General features: G+C 41.2%; 1 protein-coding gene across 1 annotated transcript; it reads left to right on the top strand.

Moving 5' to 3' along the window:
* The first annotated feature begins 249 nt into the window (after window positions 1-249).
* On the top strand, window positions 250-11,262 carry tph2 (tryptophan hydroxylase 2 (tryptophan 5-monooxygenase)). The gene is made up of 11 exons (XM_047384287.1): window positions 250-501; window positions 3,667-3,801; window positions 4,041-4,224; window positions 7,090-7,190; window positions 7,340-7,407; window positions 7,670-7,866; window positions 8,361-8,496; window positions 8,884-9,010; window positions 9,430-9,525; window positions 10,232-10,365; window positions 10,824-11,262. Exons 1-11 carry the CDS (start codon window positions 328-330, stop codon window positions 10,996-10,998), a joined length of 1,527 nt encoding a protein of 508 aa, XP_047240243.1. The 5' UTR covers window positions 250-327; the 3' UTR covers window positions 10,999-11,262.
* Window positions 11,263-16,236: the final 4,974 nt, after the last annotated feature.

The following is a 16,236-nucleotide window of genomic DNA, read 5'->3' as shown; positions in this document are numbered from 1 at the left end:
CTGCTCCTCCAGGTATTTGGTACCCTCACAGTCTCACCCTGAGCTTCCTATATCAAAGTGATGCTGCTGTTGGTGGGGATTGTCTCCACCTATGGGGAGAGGTTGTTCTCTCCCTTCCCCTGCAGCGGTTGTGACTCATTCAAGCTGTGGGCACACCTCCATCAGTGGGTGGAGCCTCCTTCCATCAGTGGGTGGAGCCTCTCTCCTTCCCCTCCTGGGGGAGTATTTACGTGGAGGTGAGCCAACGCTGTTGCTCAGCTTCAGCAGCAACAGCATCATCAGAACGGCAGGCTGGAGCCCTGGTACTCATACACCCACTGGTTCCCCATGGCTTCAGCCCATGTGATGAAGGATGGCGGGCCAGAACCGGTACCTCGCATGCAGCCGGCCATGATGATGTTCTCCAGCAAGTACTGGTCCAGGAGGGGGATGTCTCTGGACTCAGCCATGTTCGACCAGCAGAACCACCAGCAGCAGCAGAGACACACCGGAGGACAGATGGTGAGAGTTTGTACTCTTCCTCCTCCTCCTCCTCTCTGGGTCTGTCTGTCTTCAGGTGGTACAGTTCAGTTTTATCAGTGTGTTTAAACTGCAGAACCTGAGTCTGGGTCAGGAGTCTTCATCATTCTGAGCGATAAAGAGGAGAATCCTCCTGTTTGTCTCTGACGAGCTGCCTCAGAGTTCCTGTTATTGGTTCACACTGGTCAAACTGGGACTGGCTTCTGGCTCAGAGCTGCCTAATAAAACAGAAAAGTCAGAAATATTTCTATTTTGTTTTCACACTGAGCTTTGAAACTATTAATTTACTCTTCTTCTATGAATATTATGTTTTCTTTTATTTTATGAAAACTATTCAAATTGAATTTTGTGGGGAAAAATACTTTTTAACGGTTTGTGGAATAACCTTTGAATTTATCCGTTAAAGGGTTCCCAATGCCAGTCCTTAAGAGCAACTGTCTTGCAACTTTTAAATGCATCTCGTCTCTAACACATGAATGGCTTATTACCAGTCTTCTGAAAAGCTGAATGACATCCCTGCTCCAACATACCATTTGATTCAGGTGTGTTGGAGCAGGGACGCATCTAAAGGTTGTAGGATCGTAGCTCTCGAGGGCACCCGTCAGTTATGTGGATACTCCATCATGAAATGGTCGGTTGCAGGGACAGGAACATAGTAATAATTAATGAAATGAGGTGGGTCAGATTTTATTAGTTTTATTTCTTTGAAAGAAAAAATGAAGAGAAACAACCCTGGAGGTTGATTTCCTTTATCCCAGTTCTCCCAAAAGCAAGGAGACCATTTTCCTGGAAAGGAAAAATTCCTCACCACACTGAGTAAAGTGTTTAGAAATTTGCTGTCCAGCTGAGGTTCAGCTCTTCAGTGCTACGGATGGGATTTAAACCAGTAACCTAACCTCTGTGCTGTTCCTGAATCATTAATTTACATTTTAGATCCAGTTCCCTCTTACTATTTTTAGAATGAAAATCTGTTGTTAAATCATTCATTTTATGTCAGACTCATCAGAGCTGAAGCTGAACCTGAAACTAATAAAAAGATTGTTACCCTCTGCAGGAGGTCATCTGAATCAAAGGCTTCTTCTGATGCAGCTTTGATAAAGATGAACAACTTAAGTTTGTCCCTGAAGAAGCTGTTTGCCTTTCAGTCTGCTCTCAGGGCTCAGTATGCCTAATATCTTTATGTTTAAACTTTAAAAACTCAAAGTAAATATGAGTCTCAGTAATCCCTCTGCTCTGACTGTAAGGCTCTGTCTGAACAGAGCCTGGACTCGTGTTCTCCTTCTGAGATGTTCTTCACCCTCAGGTGTTAAACACTCAGTTCAACATGTTCTGCTTATTTAGAACCTGCAGCCCAAATTTAATCTCTTGGCATACACTGAATTTTGGTCATACTTCATTATCTGAATGTGTCGGGTATCAGGAGTTCTGGATCATGTTGAAGGAACACAACCATGGATCTTATCTCCTGTACCTGAAGGTTTGCTCGTCGTCTAGTGTGTCTGTCACTGTCTCCATGTTTAATTCAGGAAGCGACAGCTGCAGCTCATCTGTCTGAACAGTTGCCATCAGATTAGAGCTGCGGGTGCCTGTTATTTCACTGCAGGTCGGAACCATGAGGGTCCATCAGTTGGTCAGTTTGAATCTGAGAATGTCCTGAGAGAACCAGCAGAAACCCCACAATCAGGTTTTACACTGAGCTTTTTGAGATGTTCTGCTGTTCCTTTCATGTTCTAGTTCCCTTCCTGTTTTGTTTTGTAGATCTCAGCCTGATTGGTTTCCTTTGTAGGTTTTCAGGTTTCCAGTTTCTTTGTTCAGAACCAGATGGTTAGTGTTCTGGTCCATTTTCCGGTTTTTGCAATAATGAAATGTTTTAATTGCCAACATTCTTATGTTTTTTGAAAAACATCCAGGGAAAACTTCCACCATTAGCCATTAGCTGCTCCAATACTCCTGAATAAACTGGTATTTTAAATCCAGTGTTAAACTTTTCCATGGAAGTTCATCATTATTCCAGATAAGAATGACTCCATGTCAGTACAGCCTGCAGTGAAAGAACTACAGAGCGGACAAATAACTATGTACACTTAAACCTTAGTGTCCATGTCAGTACCTTAAACTTAGGTTTAAGTGTACATGGTTATTTGTCCACTTAAAACTAAGGGCTATTTAGAGAAACCAATGATTCAAACAGTCAGGTTTGTGGTCTGTGGGAGGAAGCTGGAGTACCCGGAAAGAACCCATGCAGGCACAAGGAGAACATACAAACTCCATGTGGAAAGACCCAAGGCTGGGATTTGAACCTAGGACCTTCTTGCTGTAAGAAACAGTGCTACCAACTGCACCGCCATGCATGGTGGCTGAATCTCTTTAGAAACTTAAGTCATCGTGATCAAGAACAAGCAGTTTAGAGTGTGGTGGTAAACCAGGGCCCCTGGGGGCCCTGCAGACTGTACAGGCAGATCTCAGTGTGAGAAACAGTGAATTAGCACCAATGTTAAACTGAGGTTATCCTCTTCACATCCAGATTTTACTCCATCTTGCTCCTGGTATTTTGCTGAGCAGTTTGGTTTGGTATTGGTCATTACAGAGATCACAGAGACATCTAAAAGGAGGCTGAGGCCCAGTTGGACTGTTCTGGTGGAAACTCTGCTGTCTTTCTGAACCCTTGTTGGTTCCTGAGCAGATCGGTGCTGTGGGAGATTCATCTGCTGTTTGTCCACTGATGTTCTCAAACAAACCTCTGATTCCTTCACAGAACATCTACATTTACTTGTTTAAACTGCTGTCGGCCATATTTGGATACGAGTTTGTAATCCCTTTATCTCTGCAGCAGTGACAAAAGTAATCAGATTACTCTGGCACAGTCACGTAATGAGCATCAGAACAGGAAGCAAGCGGGTCGGTCAGAGGAACAGAACCAGCTATTTTCAAACTGTAGGTGAAGGAAACCAACACCAGATCCTTGCAGCAGGGGGCGCTGCTACTAAAAGTTAAACAACGGTTGAGTAAATGTATTTAGTTAGTTTCTGTTTCAGGCTGTTTAAATGGTCAAAGTTTTTTATAAGATTTTACCTCCCAGACAATACCTCAACTCTGATCTAATATGTTGTTGTTTTTATTTTTTTTCTTCACCATCTTCATCATCAGTCCAGACGTACATCCTTCTGTCCAATCAACGAAAAGCCAGAGGGCGAGAACACAGAGGATTCTGGGAAAACAGCCGTAGTGTTTTCTCTGAAGAATGAGGTTGGCTGTCTGGTCAAAGCTCTCAGACTCTTCCAGGTCAGAACCAGAACCACATTCAGGCCTAGCACTGCATTCAGACTCAGAACCACAACTCATTCAGGTCCAAAACCACACTAAGGACCAAATTCAGGTCCAGAACTCTGTTCAGACCTACAATCTGAAACAAATTCAAGTGCAGGACCAGAGCAACATCCACATTCAGAACCAGACCCAGATCTCAGCTGAATTTAGATTCACTATAATAGGTTCCTCTCATCTCCAACCTCTTCGTCCAGGAGAGACGGGTCAACCTGAACCACATTGAGTCCCGAATGTCGAAGCGAGTTCCTAACGAGGTGGAGATCTTTGCCGACTGCAAATGTAACAAGAAAGAGTTCAACGAGCTGCTGCAGCACCTCAAAGACCACGTCAACATCATCTCCTTCAACACGCCAGCACACGTGTGGTCAGCAGAGGCAGGTAGGAACATGGATAACACGGATATAGCACGGTTCAAACACGGTTACAATACATTCATAGGTGGTAACCGTTTCAAATACAGACATGAACAAAGATTGTAAAGATAATGACATGTTTAAAACAAGTCAAATCAAATACTTTAAACAAAGCCCAAATAACATCTATTAATCAGTCTTTCTCATATCTGAGGTCAGTTTGGATAGATAACAGGTCAAGGAGGGAAATCCAGACCTTCTTCTCTTCAGTGACCCTCCACAGCTCTTATTGGAGGATCTCAACGTGTTCCCAGGCCAGAAGCGACCTATATAGCCCTCCCAGAGAGTTCTGGGTCAGTCCTGGGCCTTCCTCTTCCATATACCTAGAAACCTCCAATGGGATCCAGATTAGGTAAATACCTCAGCTGACACCATTCCACATGGCTCTTCTCCAAGCTCCACCAAGATGATGGAGCTCCACACCTTATCCAGAAAGCCCTACAGAGGAAGCCTATCTCACCTATCTATGAAGGATTTTGATCTTTTAGTAATGATCCATGTCTTACGACCAAAGGATTGCAGATTGAGCACCAGAGGAACAACCTGATTACTACAGACGAAGCTCTGATCCATCTCCTTCTCCATGCTGCTAATATTAAGGAACAAGACACTAGGATGCTTGATACACAAGTCACTCCAACTTGGACAGAGCATTCCAGCTTTTTCCAATTCTGAACCTTAACATAAAAAACTGAAGGGAACTGATCCTGGATGCAAGCAAAACTCTGTGGCACCCTACACACCATGCAACAGGGTCCTAACATTTCTCTATATTTAAAACACGCTGAACTGGAAAAGTCCTTATTATTCTCTCACAAACTCCATGAGGTCAAAGATCTTATCTGACAGCCATGCTGCTCCTGCTTTCTTCTGACATTGGGGTTAAGCTGTTAGGAGGTTGCTCTGGGTTATGACAAATAAAATGCCCCAAAATGTGATACTTTCTTGTGCCACCCTTTGCAGCAACAACTGGCATCAAGCTTTTGCAATAACTGGCAATTATTTTATATCACTCGGAAGGAATCTCGGCCTTATCTTGTTTCCATAATTGTTTTAATTTATCCACAGTAGAGGTGTTTTGAGCATTAACAGCGTACTTAGGGCCATGTCACAGTACCCTAATCAGATTCAATCCAAACGTTGACTAGGCCACTCCAAAACCTTAATTTTGCTTGTTAGGATTTTCTGCTAGAGAGCAGAATGTGCAGTTCTATCATTTACAGAATGTTTTCCAGGTTCTTAGGTAACAAAGCAGCTCCATACCATCACACTACCACCTCTGTGTTTGGCTCTCAATTCGAGTTTCTTTTACTAAACAGTAGCTTTACGGCAGATGTAACGAACCACCGCCTTTCAAAATGTTCACCTCTTGTCTTGTCAGTCCACAGAATATTTTCCCAAGAGTCTTGAGGATCATTAAGGTGCCATTTTGACCTAGTCTATTTATATGCATTAAGTTAGGAACACCAACCTTAATTGAGACACATGAGGCCTGCAGCATGTTAGATGTTGTATCAAGTTGTTTATGGATAAAGGCTCTGACTATGGTTTGCTGGAGTCCCAAAACCTTAGAAACGTGTTTGTTACGCTGTCCATTGTTAAAGATGTCAACAACCTTGACAATTGCTTTTGTATTTCAGTAGTTTGGGGCACAATGTGTTTGGATTTTTAGCCTGCTTCATGCTGTCAGAGAGGTTCTATTTAACTGATTTCTTGATTCCACAGGCCTGGCGGTAATCTGGCCTGGTTGTCACTAGTGGAATTCAACCAAATAAATGTGGTTATACACAGTTATATCATGATTTAACAAGGGGAACGATAATCTTTCTCACAGGGCTAGGTTGTTTTGGATAGCAAACAGGGGTTCTGACCCAGTCTCTTTTAGATTATAAAGCTGCTTCAAGTGTCTGAGTTCATCCAGTTAATGTCCTACTGTCCACTCTGTTCATGTGAACTGCCTTCATGTGATTTGTACTGTAACTGAGTCCAAGCTGTAAAAATAAACTGTAGAATCTCCTGCACTCTGGTTGTCTGTCTGTCCTTTAACCAGTCATCAGTAAATGAATCAGTAAGTTTGGGAGCGAACCTCATAAATCCATCAGACCCCTTACCATCCTTAACATCACTCTGTTCACTGTGGATCACTGCAGGTTCCTAGGAACCACCCTTTCTCAGTACATGAGATGGTCCTCACACACAGACACTGTTCAGAAGAAAGCCCAGCAGAGACTGGACTTCCTGAGGCAACTCAAGAGCTACAACCTTCCACAGCAGCTGCTGGTCATCTTCTACACTGCCATTATTCAGTCTGTCCTGTGTTTGTCCACCACTGGATGGTTTGGCTCATCCACCAAAATGGATAGGTCCAGACTGCAACAATTAGGTCTGCAGAGAAGGCTGGATGGGTTGCTGATATTTCCTCCATCCAAGACTTGTACAGGTTTAGGGTCAGGGAAACATATCTGCAGACCCCACACATCCTGAACACAATCTGTTAGACTTTTACCTTCAGGTCAGCACTAAAGAGCATTTTTGGATAGCTTCTTTACCTAATAAATGAAATCGTCATTTAAAAATTACATTTTGGATTTAATCTGGTCATCTGTGATATTAAATATCATTTGATGTCAACACTGAAATGTAACAAAAAGTAAAAGCAAAATATTGTAAAAGGGCAAAAGGTCTTCAAAGGTACTTTATGTTTGGAATAAGGTCTTTTTGATTGATTTGTTGCTGCAGGTTGTAAACAGATAGCCAGGTGAGGCTGTAACTCTGGAACCACATCTCTAAACGAAGTGTTTCTAAGCTTGTCTTTGTGGTGTTTTCCCAGATGAAGAAGCGGTTCCCTGGTTTCCCATGAAAATCTCAGAGTTGGATCAGTGTTCCCACAGAGTGTTGATGTACGGGTCGGAGCTGGATGCGGACCATCCTGTGAGTTTATGATGATGAGTGTGTGATGCTCCAGTGTCTAAAGTATGGTTTCATTAAGAGTCACATGACTTTCTGATGAGTGAGGTGACCCTGTAGAGAGCCCAACTGAGGATGTTCCTGTCTCTGTTCCTTTTCTTCCTTCCTGATAGGGGTTTAAAGACAATGTTTATCGTCAGCGCAGGAAGTATTTTGTGGAGGTGGCTATGAATTACAAATTGTGAGTCCCCTGGTTTCCTCCATTCTGATAAAATTTCTTATTTCTTTATATGTCTTTCCACTGATCCAGACGTTCTTTTAAGGTGGTCTTAATCAGTAGTATTTACAGGTTTTTCCTTGGAATCTGGCACATATTCTTAATAAAGCATGATGTATCTGTACAACCCACATTAAAGACCAGTTTTAGATCAGGACTTTGAACAGAACCTTACATGCAAAGTTCCCCATCTGAATGTTTTTATCCTGATCCGTCTTCTCGGCAGCGGGCAGCCCATCCCTCGGATCGAGTACACCTCTGAGGAGGTGAAGACGTGGGGCGTGGTGTTCAGAGAGCTGACCAAGCTGTACCCAACCCACGCCTGCAGGGAGTACCTGAAGAACCTGCCGCTGCTCACCAAACACTGTGGCTACAGGGAGGACAACATCCCTCAACTGGAGGACGTCTCCCACTTTCTCAGAGGTGGGTCACCTGACAAGAACTTTCTGTACAATAACTTTGCTGCAGTCCCTCCTCCTGACCAATTATTTAGCAAGAGAGGAAAAGAACAACTCACTTTAAACTCAAAAAAACATCCAGAGGAACTAGGCTCAGTATGAAGCTGAGAAGACAGAAAGCAGAGACAGAACAATCGCAGAAGCTCTGCACCAGTGGTACTTTCTATGGGAACAATAAATACAGAGAGAGAACATTAATTTCAGGTAATACGTTAAAGAAGAGTAGTAGAAGAAAATAGCCGAGTGAAGAAAACTAGCAGCATAACTTCAGTAATAGCTCCTGATAACTTGAGCCACTCTAACGCTGGTTTATGGCCTGGTCTTAAAACCAGAGGTATATCTTTTTAACTGAAAGATGTTTTGTTCCCAGGAATCCTACTGGTGAGCAAAGGAAGCATAAGAATATTGTTATTCTGTCCCATAAGGAAGTGCACCGATGTCACTTCCTGTGTGTTTCAGAACGTTCTGGCTTCACGGTGCGACCTGTGGCAGGTTACCTTTCTCCCAGAGACTTCCTGGCTGGTTTGGCCTACAGAGTGTTTAACTGCACTCAGTACATTCGTCATAGCACTGACCCGCTCTATACACCAGAACCGTGAGTCCAAACCTGCAATTCGCTACATTTTAATATCATCTAACTCAGAGTCACATCTATTCCCTGCTTCTCCATTTATACATTTCCTTTACATACTTCACATCCCTTAAAGACAGACACTCTGCTACCAACAAACAGCTGAAGGTTTAAACATCTGCTGCCTTGTAGGTCCTCATTAAGGCTTCTGTGCATTGATTTAACTGAATTTAAGGGATGAATTTTTTTATCATGTTTAAATAAAATCCTAAAGCGTTTTTTTTTGTATGGGTAAAGAGTTTTGTATTCCAACATTAAGAAAAGCGTTCGGATGAGCCAAGCTCACCACCTTCCTCCAGAACATCTGATCTGAGGGTCCAAACTGTGAAGATCTGGTCTTTGTGTTGTCAGAGATACGTGTCACGAGCTGCTGGGTCATGTTCCTCTGCTGGCAGACCCAAAGTTTGCCCAGTTCTCCCAGGAAATCGGCCTTGCCTCACTCGGAGCAACTGATGAAGATGTCCAGAAACTGGCCACGGTGAGTGGGGGTGGAGGGGTGGTACAACTTAACATTCAAGCCAGCCTGAAGTTTTTTAAAGTCTGAGTGATCGGTTTGATCACAGATCATTTAACCTGTTTAATGACAGGGAAGAATGGTCAGAAGACTGCTAAGTTCTGGGTTAGAGTAAGAAATCATCTTATCAATTAAATCTAGATCTGGCTGAACTTCTTAACATTTCTGATTGGCTGTGTGCTGTCATGTGACTCATTAGTTCATGCCATGCAGCTTATACAGGTTACCTCCACAAACTATTGGCCGCCTCCTGAGAGACCAGGAGAACTTCAAGTTCAGGACTGCTCCTTGAGCCTGATGGCAGTTACACAGACTGACATGATGGTGGTGCTGCTCTCTAAAGCACTGACTGATAAGACTGCTGCTGATTCTGTTTGCTTCAGTGTTACTTCTTCACCATCGAGTTTGGACTCTGCAAACAGGACGGTCAGCTGAGAGCTTATGGAGCAGGATTACTGTCGTCCATCGGAGAGCTGAGGGTAGGACAAACACACACACACGGGGTGATCCCAGGAACTTTTCTGAGTTAGCAACACTGAGTCCATACTTTAGAAACACCTGATCTCCAAATGTAGTTATAAATGCAGTCAATGTAAATAGTTCTGTTTCAGGTTTGTGTCTTGTTGAGATGGGCTGATTCTAGACCTTTTGGTTATTTTTTTGTTTTGCCCTCATAATATCCTGGTTATTCTCTTTTATTCAACCTTCTTCCACATGGTTTGGGTCAGCCAACATCAGTGTGATATAGATAAATACCTTCAGGCGGATCCAATGAAGTTTTTTTCTGATATCCATTCAGACACAGATGTGTCTCAGATTTGTTTTGTTTAAGATTAAAACGCACCTGAACAACTTGTCTGTGACTTTGTGCCACAGCAAACTGGTTTTAGTTTTAGAACTGATGGAGTTCCTCAGGGATCTATTCTGGGGTCTTTTCTTTTCATTTACTTGTTTCGTCTGGTTCAGATCATCAATGCATACAGGATGTAAAACCAGATCATCACTGGATTAGAATTGTTTACAGAGACTCACTCAGTTTACTAAGCAATAAAATAATTCAATTTTGGAGATAAACACATGCTAAAAACAAGATGGTATTTATATTAGAGTTAGGAAAGTATTAATGGTCATATTATTTTTGTTCACATCATTGAGCAGGTTTTTGATCAGACAATTTTTTCCCAGCATGCTCTGTCTGATCAAGCCTGTGTGAAGATGTTTGATCCAAAGACGACCTGCAACCAGGAGTGTCTAATCACCACCTTCCAGGAGGTTTATTTTGTCTCTGAAAGCTTTGAGGAGGCCAAGGAGAAGATGAGGTGAACAACAAAACACACACATGCATGTAGAAAACATTCTGATGAAGGCCAAAAAAATCTCAGCTGGATGGGTTGAGCTCGTTTCTTTCAGCTGCTTAAACAGTGAGATAATGTTTCATCTGGATTTCTGTCAAAGGGGAAATAACATTGAGACTTCAGATCCAGATTCGGTTCTGACACAGTTTCACCTACAAGTTATTACACCTCCAGGTGTTATGCTCTGAAACACAACATTTAGGTGCTCTAGTTTTTTGTTTCACTGTAAAACATTCCTTACCCCAAAACCAACCTGAGTTAAGCTAATGATGTCAGCATGTATCAAACCGTTAAATGAAAGATGGTGCTTGCTTCAGACCTGCTTAGGACCAGATCAGTTTGATTCTGCCCTGAAGCCATAAACTCTGACTGTAGACCCAGGATCAATTGCGTTCCAGACATGTGTCCGTTCTCTCCCACAGAGAGTTTGCCAAATCCATAAAGAGGCCATTCTCTGTGTACTACAACCCATATACACAGAGCGTGGACCTGCTGAAAGACACTCGCAGCATTGAGAACGTGGTGCAGGACCTGCGCAGCGACCTCACAACGGTCTGTGACGCCCTCGGCAAGATGAACACCTACCTGGGCATCTAAGGCCGATGCCCACCCACCCAGGAGCTCTGATTAGTCCAAATCAGCTTCACCTGTTTATTTAACATTGTTTATTATTCAGTCCGTCTCTAATCAGGCCCAAACAGGGGTTCTGACCCAGTCTCTTTTAGATTATAAAGCTGCTTCAAGTGTCTGAGTTCATCCAGTTAATGTCCTACTGTCCACTCTGTTCATGTGAACTGCCTTCATGTGATTTGTACTGTAACTGAGTCCAAGCTGTAAAAATAAACTGTAGAATCTCCTGCACTCTGGTTGTCTGTCTGTCCTTTAACCGGTCATCAGTAAATGAATCAGTAAGTTTGGGAGCGAACCTCATAAATCCATCAGACCCCTTACCATCCTTAACATCACTCTGTCCACTGTGGATCACTGCAGGTTCCTAGGAACCACCCTTTCTCAGTACATGAGATGGTCCTCACACACAGACACTGTTCAGAAGAAAGCCCAGCAGAGACTGGACTTCCTGAGGCAACTCAAGAGCTACAACCTTCCACAGCAGCTGCTGGTCATCTTCTACACTGCCATTATTCAGTCTGTCCTGTGTTTGTCCACCACTGGATGGTTTGGCTCATCCACCAAAATGGATAGGTCCAGACTGCAACAATTAGGTCTGCAGAGAAGGCTGGATGGGTTGCTGATATTTCCTCCATCCAAGACTTGTACAGGTTTAGGGTCAGGGAAACATATCTGCAGACCCCACACATCCTGAACACAATCTGTTAGACTTTTACCTTCAGGTCAGCACTAAAGAGCATTTTTTGCAAAGACCAGCCACCACACAGATCTTCTTCCTCCTGGCTCTCTCTGATGAACACAATGAACACCTGAGTAGTCTGGTGTGAAACAAAATAAGCATATTTGCACAAATATCACAACCTGCCTTTCTTTCTGTTAGGTATTATTTAGTCAACTCAGAGGTAAGAACGATACAGTCAGAGTTACTTGTGACAAGGGTAGCCCACTTTGCAGTGAAACTACAAAGTTTTGACACCCTATCTCTTTATTTATATACACAGTTCAACAGACAGTTCAGACAGGGTGTGTGTGTGTGAGACGGAAAGGAGGCTGGTTCACACAGAGATAACAATGATCTCACACACACAGGGAGGAAGGCATAGTGCAGGTGCCTTGCAACCCAAGGTTTTTACATGAGTGATAACAAGTCCTCACACCCATCCAACAGTCCCTCCTTTTATCACAAGTAAAAACATTTAATATAAAAACGAGTAAGAAAAATACTTTGTATGAGCGAAAACCCACGGACGGTAAACAGATTATATTTTGTGGGAAATACTCATACGGCCCCGCCGCCCTCGGCGACCATTAAAAGTTAAATGTTGATTAATACTTGAAATCATAAAAATAAAATAATGATACTTGAAATCATAAAAATAAAATAATGATACTTGAAATCATAAAAATAAAAGAATGATACTTGAAATCATAAAAATAAAAGAATAATACTTGAAATCATAAAAATAAAAGAATAATACTTGAAATCATAAAAATAAAAGAATAATACTTGAAATCATAAAAATAAAAGAATGATACTTGAAATCATAAAAATAAAAGAATAATACTTGAAATCATAAAAATAAAAGAATAATACTTGAAATCATAAAAATAAAAGAATAATACTTGAAATCATAAAAATAAAGAATAAAACTTGAAATCATAAAAATAAAGAATAATACTTGAAATCATAAAAATAAAAGAATTAAAAAATCTGCCCTGTTTATGTCATCATTGTACTTTTTCTCATTTCACTTAAGCAACAACTTCTTCCGATTTTCTGCTGTAAGGTTATTTTATGAAATACAATGTATGAGTACACTCAGGCTTTTGATGTGATTTATTTACAACATGTCATCATAATCGTCCCCTTCATTTTCGTGCATTTCTACCTGGTTCAGTGTTGCATATGCCACCATGAACAATACCAGAAATTCTGTAGGAATGGATGTGCGTCATGTTCTTCCGTCAGTGTTCTGAGATGGGTCCCGTCTGATGTCCATCTCTTCTGGTTCGGTATCACCTCCTGTGGATCCTGCTTTAGATAGAGAAAGAGTCCTGCTACCAGAATTAAGCTCAGGCTTATCAGTCCTGTCCACATGTTACAGAGAGCCATTTTATAATTGGGCGCAGATCAGCTGTTTTCTTCACCGGTTTGAGACGCTGGGCCATCTTTGAACCCGGACTTCCTCTGCTACCCCGTCGGTTGATCTGGCTCCTGTAATGGCAAAACTGGCTTACAGTGGCTTTTATGGATCCAGGAAGGCCTCTCTGCTATTTTCAGAGCTGTGGGCGTTGTCAGGAGTATTTGAAACGGCCCTTTCCACCAAGGAGTGCTCCAATCCTTCCGGTGGAGTGTCTTAATCAGGACCAGGTCTCCAGGCCTCATTCTGTGGGATAGGAGCAGAGATTATCGGCAGACCACTGGACATTTGTTCTTCTTTTGTCTGCAACATTTTATTCATCCACTCAGCTAATGAAGTTTCCTGTTGTGCTTTCTCTATTTCATTCATGTCAGAGGGCAGAGAAAACGGTCTGCCATGTACTATTTCTTTGAGAATACAAATTCACATCAGCAACTTGGTGTCACGTGATCTCAGGCTCAGAATATAGTGGGTGGAGTTATACAATGATGTACAGTAGGTGGCAAATGGAGTAAGACCAGTTTGATTTGGAGTTATTCTCATCCATAATTAACCAGGGATAGGCATTCGGGCCATGGCCTCCCTGTTTCTTCCATTGTTTTCCTTAATCTTTAACTGAAACCCTAATGCTTTAGAACTTAGTTCTATTAATTTATTTACAAAATGAGTTCCATTATCTGACCTTATAATCTGTGGGATACCATATGTGGGGAAGAAATGTGTCACTAGGTTCATCTATTACAACTAGGCAATATTTCTTCCCCCGTGTTTGCAACAACTTATGCATGATCTGCAAAAATGATTTGCATAGTCAGAAATATTTATAGTGTAGCATTAATGCTTTACCAGATGTGACATATTCCCCCCTTGACACGTGGGTCTTCCCAATGTGTCACTGTAGTTGCTGTGTTGTATAAATATTTTGGGAGGATTGGTTTATCTTCTATCTGATAGATGTCATCTTTTCTCTGTGCTCCTCTCTTTAGCCAGGCCTTTATTTCTGTCTTGGGTGCTGACTGTTGGGCGTCTTTCAGCACGTCCGTGTCTATAAATAGCAGATCTGACATTTTCTCTTTAATAGGTTGAAATGAGTTAGTTCTGTCCCTGATGATGTTTTAAAACCTCTATTTTGCCAAATCTTAGCATGGTGATGTACTGATCTGAAAACGTATTGGCTGTCTGTGTATATAGTAAGTATTTGTCCCTCATGTAATTCACATGCTCTTACTACAGCATATAATTCTGCTGTTTGGGCTGAGCATGTATTGGGTAGAGATTTAGCTTCTATTATCCCATCGATGGTTGTTACTGCATAACCAACTCTATTCTTTCCATATTCATCTTTAGATGCTGAGCCATCTACAAACACAACACATGAATCTGGTATAAGGGTTTGAGAAATGTCTTGTCTGGGTTTGGTGTCTTCTTCAACTTTTGCTTTATAAGAATGTGGTTTTCCATCTTCTGCAGTAGGTATTAGAGTACTTGGATTTAAAGAGCACATCTTTTTAGATTTATGTTTGGCTGTGATAATAATAGCGATGTCAGTGTGATATGCCTTGCATGTAGCGTCAGGTGCTTCTCTTAATATTCCTGACTTCAACATATCTTGTATTACTGGCTTAGTACCTTCTTCAGCTTCTGGCTTTAAGGGGTATTGACGGACTGATAGCCTTTTTTCAGATATTAGTTTTAACCTTGTATGGTGGGAACCCCTTTATAAGCCCTACATCAGTTGATGATTGGGACCACAGTTCAGGTGGGACAGCAGCTAGGGCAGGATGCATGTTGCTCTCTTTGCTCTCAGCTAAGCCCTGTATTTGTCCCTCTGCCTCATCTAAATGTGTCCTTGGATGGACTTTGACTATCCACGCTAGAATGAGCTTCCAGATTCCTGTATTAGGATCTACCTTTGATAGTGTCAGTGCTGTTCCTGCAGAGGTTTAAAGCCTCTGTTTTTCCAAATTCTTATTATTCTTTTTTATCATATTTTATAAAGTAAGTCCTTATTACATTTAAAAATGAGATCAATATTTTTGGTAGTTGCTATTATTATAAATAATGCTTGGTTTAGTTCTTATTAAAAATAAAAAATAAAAACTCACTCACTGATGAACACAAAAAAAAATGAAGGGCATATTATATCTTATAATCTTAGTTTATCTTACCCAGTTTTATAGATACAACATACAGTTTCAGTCAGCTTTGTATTTAGTTCAAGTAACTAAAGTTTGTTTCAATTAACTCACGTTTTCTCTATTTCAGTCCAGTCCAGTAATTCTGTTAAGGTTCATTTCATCTTATGTTAAGTTTGAGTCTAATTCAATCATTTTGAACCTGACTGGAAAAAGTCTAAACATCTGTTAAAATCTTTTTGTTTTACCATAGAGAACTGACCTAATATTATTATGGTATGTTGAGGACTCTAATTTTTACATAACATGAAACAGACATTTATTTCACAAAACAGAAAGTCAACACAGACATTTGGCCACATGAAAGTTTAAATAACCTGTTTGTACAAGAATTGTGAAAATTGAAGACGGGTCTATGAACTTTCTTATGGTTATCAGTATTTTCAATACAGGTAGAACCTTTGCCATCTTTATATGATTTTTCGAAAAAGATTCTGGAAACCTTATTAAGATATAAATTTGGCAAAGATCATCAGAACATCAGACCTTTATTAGCGCTTTTAAGGTCCCTCAAAGATGCATTACAATGAAATCAGTCATTCCCATTCACACACATTCACACACTACTTACTTATTTCTCTGTCAGAGTAATTTTATTTGCAAAAATTTGAACATAATTTGACTTCTATTATTCTTAAAATGCACATTGTTTCCTCATAACCCCTTTTGTTTCCACTGGGTCTGTTATGAACGCTTCAATTCTTTTTTTTTATTCACCAAGAATCAATAAGGTGGTCTTAGTGGGGTCCACCTTAAAGGTGTTATCTGTTGGGTGTCATGTTATCATTGTCAGGTCAGTGAGGTTCATAAGTCAGTCAGAACCTTGGTCATTTGTTCTGTGCACATAATGTTTCATAGATCCAGCCTAT

Source organism: Girardinichthys multiradiatus, chromosome 2 (genome assembly GCF_021462225.1).
Source record: "Girardinichthys multiradiatus isolate DD_20200921_A chromosome 2, DD_fGirMul_XY1, whole genome shotgun sequence".
Classification (NCBI taxonomy): Eukaryota; Metazoa; Chordata; class Actinopteri; order Cyprinodontiformes; family Goodeidae; genus Girardinichthys; species Girardinichthys multiradiatus.
This window is presented reverse-complemented; position numbering and strand designations above follow the sequence as displayed.

Coding starts and splice junctions, on each gene's coding strand:
- tph2 (XM_047384287.1), top strand. CDS start 328: ATGGCTTCAGCCCATGTGATGAAGGATGGCGGGCCAGAACCGGTACCT. Junction 8,497..8,883: donor CCGCTCTATACACCAGAACC/GTGAGTCCAAAC, acceptor TTGTGTTGTCAG/AGATACGTGTCACGAGCTGC. Junction 10,366..10,823: donor GAGGCCAAGGAGAAGATGAG/GTGAACAACAAA, acceptor TCTCTCCCACAG/AGAGTTTGCCAAATCCATAA.